The following is a 14,045-nucleotide window of genomic DNA, read 5'->3' as shown; positions in this document are numbered from 1 at the left end:
CCGACATTCAAAATAATAGATTGCATGGCTAATTAGTTGGGTAGGAAGAACATCCTTCTTCACCGTGAACGCACAGGCCGAAGTAAAGACTGTTGTCAATGCTGTGGCAAAATAAGTTTGTCTGACCACAGTCCTCATGGCGCGGGCCACATCCAGCGAAATTTGACTTTTCCATGGAAGTCGTAAAAACACACGACATGGGTCAGGTCCAAAGTCCGGCTCGGCAGCCTGAACATCAGGTTCGCTAAACAGCTTACTGAGGAGCTGAACAGGATATCCATTCTGAACGAATATCTTTTTCAGGAAACAAAGCTCTTGCTGAAGCGTATCAGGCGAGCAAATCTGCCTAGCGAGCATGATCAAATTTCGTATGAGATTAGTTTTGTATAAAGTCGAACAATAGGAATCTTCGACAATGTATTGCCCAGTGAACGTTGGTTTTCGATATACTGAAGTTGAAACACCCATCTCCGTTTTCTCGACTAGCACATCGAGAAAAGACAAACGGTTTGACTGCTCATGTTCACATGTAAATTTCAAAGCGGGATGTAGGTTGTTGAGCATACCAAGAAACTCATTACATTGTTCCAGATTACGGAAATGCGTGCACGAATCATCCACGAATCTAACATAATTATAAGCTAGGCCACATCGCACTTGGTATCTTCGATTCATAAAACCAGACAAACACATTGGCAAGAACTGGACCTAATGGTGAACCCATGGCCACACCGTCAATTTGACGGTACATGGTGTCATCAAAAGAAAATTCAACATCCGTTGTCACCATCTGCATTAGTCTGCGGTACGCAGTTTCGGACATCCAGGGAGAATCTAGCATTCACACACGTATTCATTCGCATACACCTACACCTCACAGTTCCTCACTCTATCACATTCACCTGCTTCCACACCTTCATTTCACTCACCTTTTGCAGTAGCTCACATCGTTGGAACACTCTCACATCTTTTCTTCTTCTTTCTTTCGTCTTCTCTCCCACTTTAGTTTTTTTCACACCTCACCTTGTATACTTCCCACTATCCTATACACGTATACGTATAAGTACTTCGAGTAGTTTGTTTCTCCGCATAGCTTATATTGTGAGACGATTTTTCCCTGATGATAGTCTCAAGAAAATCGATTAGGAACATCAATTTCAACATACATGTATTCCCATTGATTATTTCGTAATGTCCGTTTCGCTTATACTATTTATCGCCGTAATAAAGTTATTGTCTCCTCGTCGCCTATTCATTAACTGTTATGTGTTCAGAAGGAAAATATTTTGTCACTTCAGTTGTTTGGCGCTAATCCTGGTGAAAGTGTCAGGAATGCTTCTCCTCGCTGATGTTTTCATTATGTTTTAGTCATTTCTTCACCTTCACCCTGTTGTTTTTGACAATTAAGTTCTGCTGGATTTTTTCCCCGCACGTATAGCGTGAGGTTCTCCATCTACATGTGAGCCCGAGCGCGCTAAAACATGACCACAGCTTTTTTTGAAAAAGTCGAGATAATCGCGATTTGAATTCCGCGGCAAAAAATACGAAGTGCAGTGCAACGCGAGTTGCTGTTGTTGTTCTCCTCGGTCGACTGGACTGTTCCGGATGCAATTTTCTGTTGCAAGTAAGTTTATTTGTTAGAGTTTGTATTCCACGTTGCGCTGAGTCGCCTAAAACTGATCGTCCTCAATGTATCGACAGAAGAGCGTAGTAGTAGTAATGTACTGCGGAGCGGAAGAAGACGACATCATCGCACTCCATGCGCAGGATAAAATATTTTGGGGATTCGAGTCGGAAACAGAAGGAAGACGATGATGGATACAGCGACGAGTCATTTGAGGGCGACACTTTCATCGAGCGTAAAAAGAATTGATGCTGGTAGTCCCACGATCTGCTGTGACGAGGAATTCTACTCTGATGACAACCTGGCAAGCGATTGGCATCGACACTGACTTGGGAGGTGAGTCGGCCGATGATTTGGCCAGAATGGACATCGCTGCACATATCCGGGACAATGCCAGTATTGGTTGCAAGTGCAAAAACAATCACTGGACTCTGCTGCTCCCTCAACTTGCTCAAGTCGATAATTTAAGTACCCTTATGCGGAACATCGCTAGCATGAGCAGTATGCAGCGAAAGCAGTACTCTCTGGCGAGCGGAGAAAACCGTGTGCAGATGGGCTTTAGTGTGGGGAATATGAGTGCGACGTCTAGTATGTTGACGAACAATGTGTGCAGCAGTGTATACTGTATATCTGAAAGTACAGGTGGAGTGTGATGGAGAGGACATGGAGTGCCAACTTCTTCGGCCATCTCACAGATGTTGACCGTGTTTTCGCTGGCGGTTCTCCAGTGGTGCTCCAAACAGGAGGTATTTCGGACACCCAGCTCAGCTGCCTATAGACAATTTGGATGTGGCTGAGTACCTGTCAGCTCATGCTATAAGACCCTGGACAGAGGAACTGACCCGGAAAGGATGAACCAAGGGGCATATCAATTGTGTGCAAAAATGACAATCCCATTGCTGTACATAGAATTTCACCATTTCAACAGTGCTGCATATAATACCATTGTAGCAACACTTAGACATTTCGGATCAATCCAAAACTTTCAGACAGTGAACATTAGGTGTGTTGGATCATTTTTTAGCAAAAAACTGAAAATCGAATTTCTGGTCTGTGGTCATATTTTGGCGTGCTCTGGCTCATGTATGGTTTTCTAGTAGCTCTGGAAGTTGCTGTATTTTTGATATTTTCCACTATTCCCTGTATTTACCCATGATGAGAAGGGAACCCTTTTGAAGTGGCATTTAGTTTCTCCGGTTGGGCGGGGAAGGGGGGGGGGGGCAAACGGGCCTCCTATTATTTCTGTATGTTGTGACGCCTGATGCCAGGCAGTCGTGTGAGCCCTCGGCGGGCAATTGGCTGGCCTTGGTGGCCGTTTGTGTGCCCTCGGCAGGCAAGATGATATCGGCCCACAGTGGGCAGTTTGCTGGCCTCGGTGGCAATTTGCGCACCCTCGGTGGGTAGTATGCTAGTTTAGCCCCCGGCGGGCAGCTGCGGGCCGCGGTGGCCATTTGTGCGCCCTTGGCGGGCGAATGCTAGTTTCAGGCATGCGTCTTTACTCAATCAATTTTTATCAAAGAGCTTATTGGACTCAGATAGAGAGCCAAGGTTTAATTTGTACAAAGAGAAAGACCAAGGAACTACAAGGTGTAGAACGTCAGTACCGTCGGTCAGTGTCGTGCAAGGTTATCACATGAGCTGATTGTTTAGTAACTGGTGGTGTTAGTGGACAGTATAGCGTAACTTGTAGTTCCTTGGTCGTTCTCTTTGTATAAAGAGCATATTCTTGAATATTTGAATTGTTCAAAAGAAATCATGGCAACCCCCAACCCAATGTGTCTATTGTATGCTTGTGCACGCCATAGTGAGCGGTACGTTGTGCGGGTGTCTGCGTGTCAGAGTATGGGTACACCAGTGGCGTGTGCGTGCACGTGTGCGCTTGTGTCTGTCTGTGTGGGTGCACGAGTGCCCAAGGTGGGCGTGCGGGTGCACTTGGAGGTGCTTGCATGTTGACGGGTGCAGGGGCTAACTTTATTTATTTTTTACATGAAGGAAACAAGTGAGGTGGGGGGGGGGGGAGGACTGCTTATTTTTTTATTCTTTTATTTTTACAACTGCCAGGGAATTGTCCCGGGGCGACAAGGGTGCCTGGATCGAATCCTGCCCGAGAATGCCTGGATCGAATCCTGCCCGAGAATGCCTGGATCGAATCCTGCCCAAGAATGCCTGGATCGAATCCTGCCCAAGAATGCCTGGATCGAATCCTGCCCGAGAATGCCTGGATCGAATCCTGCCCGGGAACCTTTCTTTGAAACACTTACACAGACATGAGTTTAGAATTGTTGCGCAACAAGCCGGCAGGTAGTGATCCGATGCGGTTATTGCGCAACCTCCTGTATTAGAGGAAATAAAACCAGACGGTTACCCCACGCATCCATGCACGCACATACACAACACGCAACGGGGAACACAGAGGAGGATTGGAAAACTCCCATATAAATGAAAACAATTTGTTTTACATACCGGGTAAATATTCACAAAAATAGTTTTAAAATATTCACTGCTATGACTTAAGTATGAGTAGACGCATGTGCTCAAAGTACGACCAATTTTACAGTATGTGTTTGCCGAGCTGAAACTCACACTCTGAATGATCACTTGCCAGAATCCTGCTCGTGGATGGAAGGCATCTTATCCAAGTTTGTTTTGAGGCCAGGCTCGAATGAAGCAGGCCATCTTTCGATCCAATCTGTTTCTCTGGAATTCGCTGATTTTTCATATCAAATTTTGGTGTCGCAAAGGGTGCTCTAAATCTGTACAGCTCAGAGGTGACTCGAAATACACACATATTTCTGCTAATTGCTAACTTGCTATCCCTTGGTTACGACGAAAGTACCGAGGCGATATGCTTGGAATGTGCCTCCACCAGTATTCCTTGCAAAAACATAGTTTGTTGCCGAAAGTCAAGCTGTTTTTAGTCGGCTCAGAGAAGAAGCAGCTGTGCTGTGAAAATCGTGGGAAAACAGTGGTAGAGATGCTAGGAGTGTCAACCGTTCTGCAAGGATTAGTGAGTCTCTGTAAATTCTTCTCCTGTGGCCATTCTCAGCTCTTAGCTGGCTCTTGATGATCGAGTGAAGGTCTGTTTGACGCTGTGTCTGCTCGAAATCGGTCGTGATGTAGCCCAATGTGTATCGCGTATGGACAATCGAAACCCCACTCGCGTGGTATGGGAGCTCTGCTTATCGTAGACCCCTGAAAATTGGTAAGCCAGGACAACATACCACAGTGTCCCCTCGATAAAAATATTTGAGTCGAATACAAAAAACAGAACATGAAATTACGGGTGTACGGACTTAGGATGCCTGTCCGGACTTTGAGCACCTGGGTCTATTGGGATTGCAAAGCGGTTGCCTATTAAGCTGGTTGGAGCCATGGACTGTATGCATGGGCAGGGCCGCTGGAACTGGTCTGGCTGGACTGGCGATGGCTGGACCACTTTCTCAGCTGGATGGTCCATATGATCAAGAGTACATAACCCCCCCAGAGTGTGCAACGCCCATCCAGCTCTGTGTAGGGTCTTGGTCGAGCGGAATCGGATCTTCTGATGTCATGCGTACACTTCACACCAGCGCAAGGCCGGTCTCGAGGCAGGGCACCATTGTTTTTGATCCAAGAGTACCCGCGACTCCCCGGGTTCCCCTCAGATGTGTACGGTATTATGACGCAAAGATCCGATTCCGCTCAAACAAGACCCTATGCAGAGCTGGATCAGGCGTTGCACACTCTGGGGGGTTATGTACTCTTGATATGATTCATGCAAAGCCGGTGAAAAGTTTTCTCAGAGGTACATGACTGTACTGTCGACATGTCCTGTGCTTCAAAGTAGCTCAGGACTCCATGACAGGGATTGTTGTGCAGAACGCTGCACGACCTCCTGAGCTCACCATCTACCTAAGTAGCTTCAGTCACTCCTATCGAAAATGCATGCACTAGCCAACATTGGAAACGAGCAAAAATATCGCACAAGACAGAAGAGACTCGATCGAAAGAGACAAGATCGGGAAAGCCGAAAAAATCGTTCGTTCGATAAGCCGGGTGAGCCCACGCAGAGTGTGCGCACGCGTACACTCTGCATGCATATACATGACACTGGGCCACGCCATGCTAGCGACTGAGGCCCTGTGATCGTGAAGGAGTCAATAAAACACAGAGAAGTCGACACGTGACCATATTTCCTAGAGTCTTCATCGATCGGTTTTTTTTTTACCTATTCCGTACAGTGTTCAATCTCTTGGATGGTACCATCACTGGTACTCTGTGACTTATGGATATAAAAAAGTTGTGTTTGTGTTCTTTGACTATCATTTTCTGCATTTTTCCAGAGCCTCGCGAGATGCCCAAATTCCCTCTATTTCACGTAAATTCTCAAAATGTCTCCTGCGGACGTCCTCCGAACCCCTCGAAGGTCGGTCGAAACACTCACGAACTCTTTCCTCCGGCCCTGACGGGGTTGGTTGGTTGGTTGGTTGGATTTATTTAAAGTCGTACAACAAACAGGCATATGTGCCTCCTTATATGAAGACGACTTCTGGCAGTAAAACATTTTAAAGAAAAGAGAAAGGAAAAAAAAGAAAAAAAAAAGAAGAAGAAGAAGAAGAAGAGAAGATCAAGAATGCATCCTGAGCATACAGCTAGCCGGAGACTGAGCACAGCTAGCCTAAGCATGCATCAAAGCATCAGGATTACTACATACTACTAGTACTATTCTCAAGATAGTGGAGGGGGGTTGCTGTCATGCTACAGTAAGACAATACGCGTGCAACACACCCTTGAACTGGAGGGGGGACGTGATGTTTCTCGCATCAGGTGGAAGACTGTCACCATAGGGCCTGACGGGGGCACCGTAGGGCAGGTGGGTCTGCTCTAGAATCTTTCTGAAATTCTCATTTTGAAGCGATACAATTATATACCGTACGTTCGGGCCTGATTGGAATTTTTTATTTTCATTGCTATCAGGTTCGGCCTCATTTCCTCTGTGCTGCGCTGATGAGTTCACAAAGAACGAAACAGCATGCTGTCCGCAGATTGAGTACCGTGAAATATATATAATTATATATTTATCCACAGTCCACAGCCCAAGTCCACAGACTTGAGTATAATTATATGTATTTCACGGTTCGCGTGAGACTTGGCCGAAGGCCCAGTTTTCCGCATCCGCAGGAACGCCACCACCCTCTTGTATCAAGGCACATATGCAGCTCCTAAGCGGTGGGAGGTGAGTAGATCAGACCCACCACAAAGTGGTCAAAGACCGAAAATCCCATTCACTGCAAGCGAAGCGAAGCGAGTATGAAAACAGTTGAACCCTTTCAGGGCCACATTGTATTCACAGTGGCGGGGCACTGTGATGCTGTGCATCAGCACAATCGTGGAGATCGCAACAAACAAATTAGAGAATTGCCTGGAAAGTGACATTCGAGTTCATTGCTGTGATAACACCTCAATAGTGAGGTTCTGCTGTACGTGAAACGTAGAGAAATCACGTAGCGAACAGGCGTCCGGGTAAGAGTGTACGGCTTCGCGTGTTTTGGGTCCAGATTTCTACGCGTAGATGAGGTTCTCTACGTTGTGGCCCATGCAAAAGAAATGCGTACGTATCTGCTGGGTATCATTCAAATGCAGGCAGAAAAATGCCAGATATGGAAGGGGAATTCCCAGTACACATTCCACGTGACTTCTTTACGTGAACGTAGAGCAGAACGGGATTTCTTCACGTTACGGGAATGCGAAGAGAGTTCCTGGGGTTCTTCACGCCTCGTTCCAGTAACCAAGAGTACCTACCCCCCCGAGTGTGCGACACGACTATGGATGCTGTCCCGGCAGAATTTCAAGTTGACATCATTTCTATGATGCAAACTGCGCACTGTACACGGATTATCAGACGAATCCGGAACCTGTGGTGGACCAAAGCCCATCTGATCGTATACAAATTATTGCAAAGAAAAATGTGTGATGCGTTGACACCCGTACACATGTTGTAAATCACAGGTGCAAGGAGCATTGCATCATAAATAATGACATCAACTGGAAATCCTGTCCGGACAGCAGGGTATGTGGGAGTTGCACACTCTGGGGGGTTATGTACTCTTGATGTAACGTAGAGCAGATCATCACCACAACCCCCTCATGTGAACATACCGTACTATTTAGCAAAACGAGTTCAATAGTATTGCAGAGCGAATGGGAAAGACCGGGTCAGTGCTAAACTAACACAGCACAACCTGTGACTAACGACCACCCCTTGGGGCCAGAGAAAGCGGTCTTCAGTGGCAGGTGGTCCTTAGTTAGATGTTTGCACTGCACAACCACATACTATGGAATGTGACACCGTCCGTGCCTGGCGAAGTTGTCTGTAGTACCAGGCTGATCGCTAGTCACGGTGGTCTTTAGTTACAGGTTTTACTGTAAATCCTATGTTACTCAACTGCAGGAGGTCTTACCACTGCTACTTACAAATATAGAATTTGATGATTATTGCTTAGCAAGCCAGCAGGTAGCGATGTCAGGAGATTGTCATTCAAATCCCTGTGCAAGAGGAAGCAAGCAAGGGCATTCAAAATTTCGATGAGAGTTGAAAGTGTGACGAGTCTAAAGTGTGCATGTGTGGCCGCAGTGCTCCGCGAACATTGGCCATATCCTAAACTGGCTGGCTGTGAGAGATGACAAAATAAGTTAGTGACGAGAATATTGGGCGTTGGTGTACAGTGTGTTACATGTCCTAACAGATCCATGCTGTGCTGTATAGAAGTGATGTTCCAGCTTATTACTCACAGCGTTGTCAATCCAATCTGGCTATCAAAGAGCCCAGCCGGGATGGCGGTAAGCTGTGCATGTTGCATAGTTCTGCATTCACAACAAGCACATGAAAACACATGAAAACACATGAAAACACATGAAAACACATGAAAACACATGAAAACACATGAAAACACATGAAAACACAGGAAAACACAGGAAAACACAGGAAAACACAGGAAAAGGAAAACACAGGAAAACACAGGAAAACACAGGAAAACACAGGAAAACACAGGAAAACACAGGAAGACACAGGAAAACACAGGAAGACACAGGAAAACACAGGAAAACACAGGAAAACACAGGAAAACACAGGAAAACACAGGAAAACACAGGAAAACACAGGAAAACACAGGAAAACACAGGAAAACACAGGAAAACACAGGAAAACACAGGAAAACACAGGAAAACACAGGAAAACACAGGAAAACACAGGAAAACACAGGAAAACACAGGAAAACACAGGAAAACACAGGAAAACACAGGAAAACACAGGAAAACACAGGAAAACACAGGAAAACACAGGAAAACACAGGAAAACACAGGAAAACACAGGAAAACACAGGAAAACACAGGAAAACACAGGAAAACACAGGAAAACACAGGAAAACACAGGAAAACACAGGAAAACACATGAAAACACATGAAAACACATGAAAACACATGAAAACACATGAAAACACATGAAAACACATGAAAACACATGAAAACACATGAAAACACATGAAAACACATGAAAACACATGAAAACACATGAAAACACATGAAAACACATGAAAACACATGAAAACACATGAAAACACATGAAAACACATGAAAACACATGAAAACACATGAAAACACATGAAAACACATGAAAACACATGAAAACACATGAAAACACATGAAAACACATGAAAACACATGAAAACACATGAAAACACATGAAAACACATGAAAACACATGAAAACACATGAAAACACATGAAAACACATGAAAACACATGAAAACACATGAAAACACATGAAAACACATGAAAACACATGAAAACACATGAAAACACATGAAAACACATGAAAACACATGAAAACACATGAAAACACATGAAAACACATGAAAACACATGAAAACACATGAAAACACATGAAAACACATGAAAACACATGAAAACACATGAAAACACATGAAAACACATGAAAACACATGAAAACACATGAAAACACATGAAAACACATGAAAACACATGAAAACACATGAAAACACATGAAAACACATGAAAACACATGAAAACACATGAAAACACATGAAAACACATGAAAACACATGAAAACACATGAAAACACATGAAAACACATGAAAACACATGAAAACACATGAAAACACATGAAAACACATGAAAACACATGAAAACACATGAAAACACAGGAAAACACATGAAAACACATGAAAACACATGAAAACACATGAAAACACATGAAAACACATGAAAACACATGAAAACACATGAAAACACATGAAAACACATGAAAACACATGAAAACACATGAAAACACATGAAAACACATGAAAACACAGGAAAACACATGAAAACACATGAAAACACATGAAAACACATGAAAACACATGACAACACAGGAAAACACATGAAAACACAGGAAAACACAAACTACTGTCAGGCTACATGCACAGACTGTCCACGACCTGAAAAAAGGTTCAGTTGTGGACATTGAAATGCATTCAGCCTCAGATCGAAGACCATCTATCACCGCAACAAAGTGCATTTGAAGGGCTCCAATTCAAAACGCGATAGAACTTAAAAGTCATTGATGCTGCAGTGCAGACCGAAAAAGAACAAATGAAAAATGCACTTCCTGAAATTTCCACAGAGTGGATTTATCTCGTTTTGAATTGGAGCCCTTCATATAGAAAGCAGCGAAGAATAAGGAAGGGGACACAACTGTTGATCTGGTAATCACACTCCTAAAACCACTGCCACCTAGCCGCTTATTTACATAATATTTAAAAAAATTCCCGTTGTCAGAACAAACAAAGCAGGCTCAAACACTACCTTAATCCAGCATTCGATGCATTGCCGATTTCGAAGATCAGATATGGCATGCCGGATTGCGCATCCTACATTGGCACTTTTGTGTGCAGCAGTGCATGTGGCAGATCAACACCGTATTTCATCGTATGCGTTGAAATTTGACAGGACACAACGGTACTTCACGGTAACTATAATAGAGACACGAGTCTATGAACAAGGGTATGCAACTGCTCTATATCCTTGCTGATGATCAAAGGTGCAGCACACTGCCTTCACTACATCATGCTGCGGGGTGCTTTCCGTCTGATTCATGCGGAACTAAAGTTCATGCACTTGAAAAGTAGAGCTCCCTTGTGTTCACGGACAAGTTATTAAAAAAATCTGTATCTGTATGTATCTGTAGGTCCGAGAGATCGCAAGAGAGATCGCAAGAGATCATGAGAGATTGCGACTTTTCGTGCAAGAATGCAGAGCGTGGTGCAGACAAGTTACGAAATACAGGTAGCACATTCTTGGTTATGGAGCTCTGGGTAACAGCACAGAGCAGATATGCCCTTCCAGCGTTCTTTTTTTTCTTCTCCAAAATGCCCGCTGGCTGGCTGTAGGTAGCAATGGCCCAAACTTTCTACTGTTCAATGGAAACGCTTCATTCCACGTAGAGTAGCGATGTCATAGAGCACTGTGTTAAATTAGTACCACCCCGCATCATTCTATCTTTTATTTATATTTTTCTCCTCAGCTTCTTCTTCATAAGCTGTTAACGGAGACTCCCTTGATTTAGGCTAAGGCCTGTGGAGAATCCATAAATACAAATACAAACAGAGTAGTAGAGCCCCATGATTTGGTTATGGCTCGATGTAAGCATACCTGCTGCTTGCCCTTGATAGAGAATAGACTTACATTTGGCCGACTAACGTGTAGTTTCGAAACGTGTCCTTGTGCAAAGAACTGCTGAGGTTGTTGTAGACGCTTCCCCTAGTAATGTATCTGCACACATGCGAACACGAAAATTGCAGGGAGGGTATAGTTATGGTCATTTGAATCAAAGAGAAGGTTAGCTGCGTATGTGTGTATGTTTGCGCACGTGTGTGTGTGTGTGTGTGTGTGTGTGTGTGTGTGTGTGTTTTCTGAGGAACTAGCCAGTCATTTCGGTATGCTGTTGTAGCGACCTGACTCACTGAGTATTACGTCACTATCACATAAGCATGCGCAAGAAAAGAAAATATTCTCTTTGGTGTCAACTTCTTTGTTGTCCGGTTGGCCAAAGTAGCCGTCGTCTAGGGCCCGACGTAAAATCCTATATTGGTGACCCACGACGCTGTGCTCTTCGAAGTTTTTCATCATGGCATCTCTGAGCTCTGGCCGCAGTTTGCAGTTTCCTGCTCGCCCCGCTCTCGGAATCCCGTCAATCGCCGGCTGTTGACGTAAAACTTGAGCCTCACCACCACTGGATCCGCCTCGCGCTCGGAGCTGCTGTGGCCCCTGCCACCCTCCCGCCTGGATACCCCACTATCCTGCAACGGCACATCGTCCAGTCGTCTTCGTCCAGTTGTCTTCGTCCTGGCCTCAAGCTGGAAATTGGCCACCTCCACCATCCGTACCACCTCAACTGTGCACGCACGCAGGCACACGCCCGGCACAGGACCTCCATCCGTCCTTCCCTCACTCGGCACGCCTCGCCCCCGTGCAGCGCTCCTGCTGGTACCCCGAAAGTCTGCAACATGCAGCCGCCTCTGACATGATAACACTCCTCTGTCACGCGTACATTCCTCTTTCCTCTATTTCCGCCTCTGACACGATAATACTCCTCTGTCACGTGTACATTTCCTCTTTTCTTTCTTTCTGCCTCTGACATGCTCTCCACCTCTATCAAGTTAACACACCTCTGACACGTTAACCCGCCTCTGTCATGCATCTCCCTTTTTTCCGCTTTCTGCATTTTGACTTTTGTTTCGGCTTTTGTTGCCACGTCACAAACAAATTTCATACACGCAGCGCTCTCACTTGTACATATTGTATCATATGTTTTCTCTTTCCGCCTTGTACATGCTGCGCTTCCTTTCTCTTCTCTCTCCTTTTCTTCTTTATCGTGAGTTGCTCCTCCCGACCTCACCACTGGCGGGGTGTACTGTAGCGACCTCACCACTGGCGGGGGAGTACTGTAGCGACCTCACCACTGGCGGGGGAGTACTGTAGCGACCTGACCACTGGCGGGGGAGTACTGTAGCGACCTGACCACTGGCGGGGGAGTACTGTAGCGACCTGACCACTGGCGGGGGAGTACTGTAGCGACCTGACCACTGGCGGGGGAGTACTGTAGCGACCTGACCACTGGCGGGGGAGTACTGTAGCGACCTCACCACTGGCGGGGGAGTACTGTAGCGACCTGACCACTGGCGGGGGAGTACTGTAGCGACCTCACCACTGGCGGGGGAGTACTGTAGCGACCTGACCACTGGCGGGGGAGTACTGTAGCGACCTGACCACTGGCGGGGGAGTACTGTAGCGACCTGACCACTTGCGGGGGAGTACTGTAGCGACCTGACCACTGGCGGGGGAGTACTGTAGCGACCTGACCACTGGCGGGGGAGTACTGTAGCGACCTGACCACTGGCGGGGGAGTACTGTAGCGACCTCACCACTGGCGGGGGAGTACTGTAGCGACCTGACCACTGGCGGGGGAGTACTGTAGCGACCTGACCACTGGCGGGGGAGTACTGTAGCGACCTGACCACTGGCGGGGGAGTACTGTAGCGACCTGACCACTGGCGGGGGAGTACTGTAGCGACCTGACCACTTGCGGGGGAGTACTGTGGCGACCTGACCACTGGCGGGGGAGTACTGTAGCGACCTGACCACTGGAGGGGGAGTACTGTAGCGACCTGACCACTGGCGGTGGAGTACTGTAGCGACCTGACCACTGGCGGGGGAGTACTGTAGCGACCTGACCACTGGCGGGGGAGTACTGTAGCGACCTGACCACTGGCGGGGGAGTACTGTAGCGACCTGACCACTGGCGGGGGAGTACTGTAGCGACCTCACCACTGGCGGGGGAGTACTGTAGCGACCTGACCACTGGCGGGGGAGTACTGTAGCGACCTCACCACTGGCGGGGGAGTACTGTAGCGACCTGACCACTGGCGGAGAGTACTGTAGCGACCTGACTCACTGAGTATTATTGCATCACTATCACATAAGCATGCGCAAGAAAAGAAAACATTCTCTTTGGCCTCAACTTCTTTGTTGTCCGATTGGCCAAAGTAGCCGTCGTTTAGGTCCCGACGTAAAACCCTGAACCGTCATCAATGGCGGAGATCGTACGCTGTCACCGTTTACGCTGGCTTGGCCACCTTGGGCGAATGGAGGATTCCCGTCTCCCCAAGCGCATTCTGTTTGCTGAGGGACTCAACACAAGGCCTAGACATAGTTCTAAGAAACGTTGGAGGGACATCGCCGCTGCTGATCTGAGTGCTCGGTGCGTGACAGGTGGCTGGTGCGACTTGACGCAGGACAGACGAGACTGGCGCCTCATGTGCAATCTTCCCCGGCCGGCTGTGCCAACGCCTAGAGTGTTCATATGCGGCTGTGGCAGGGACTTC

At 46.6% G+C, this 14,045-nt stretch overlaps 1 protein-coding gene across 1 annotated transcript in view; it reads right to left on the bottom strand.

Moving 5' to 3' along the window:
• The window catches only part of LOC135826829 (sushi, von Willebrand factor type A, EGF and pentraxin domain-containing protein 1-like), a gene marked incomplete at its 3' end in the record, with an annotated part of 93,312 nt that extends 81,126 nt beyond the window's left edge, over positions 1–12,186 (bottom strand). The window contains exons 1-5 of the mRNA XM_065339430.1: positions 12,113–12,186; positions 11,347–11,433; positions 8,396–8,467; positions 8,078–8,149; positions 3,886–3,957 (exon numbers count right to left, since the gene is read on the bottom strand). Of these exons, the coding sequence (XP_065195502.1) occupies positions 3,886–3,957; positions 8,078–8,149; positions 8,396–8,467; positions 11,347–11,433; positions 12,113–12,186 (377 nt within the window). The remainder of the gene's footprint in view (positions 1–3,885; positions 3,958–8,077; positions 8,150–8,395; positions 8,468–11,346; positions 11,434–12,112) is intronic.
• Between the last annotated feature and the right edge of the window lie 1,859 nt (positions 12,187–14,045).

The sequence above is a fragment of the Sycon ciliatum genome, chromosome 10 (assembly GCF_964019385.1).
Source record: "Sycon ciliatum chromosome 10, ocSycCili1.1, whole genome shotgun sequence".
NCBI classification, from domain to species: Eukaryota; Metazoa; Porifera; class Calcarea; order Leucosolenida; family Sycettidae; genus Sycon; species Sycon ciliatum.
Note: the sequence above shows the minus strand (reverse complement) of the source record. Positions and strands in the feature narration are given on the sequence as shown.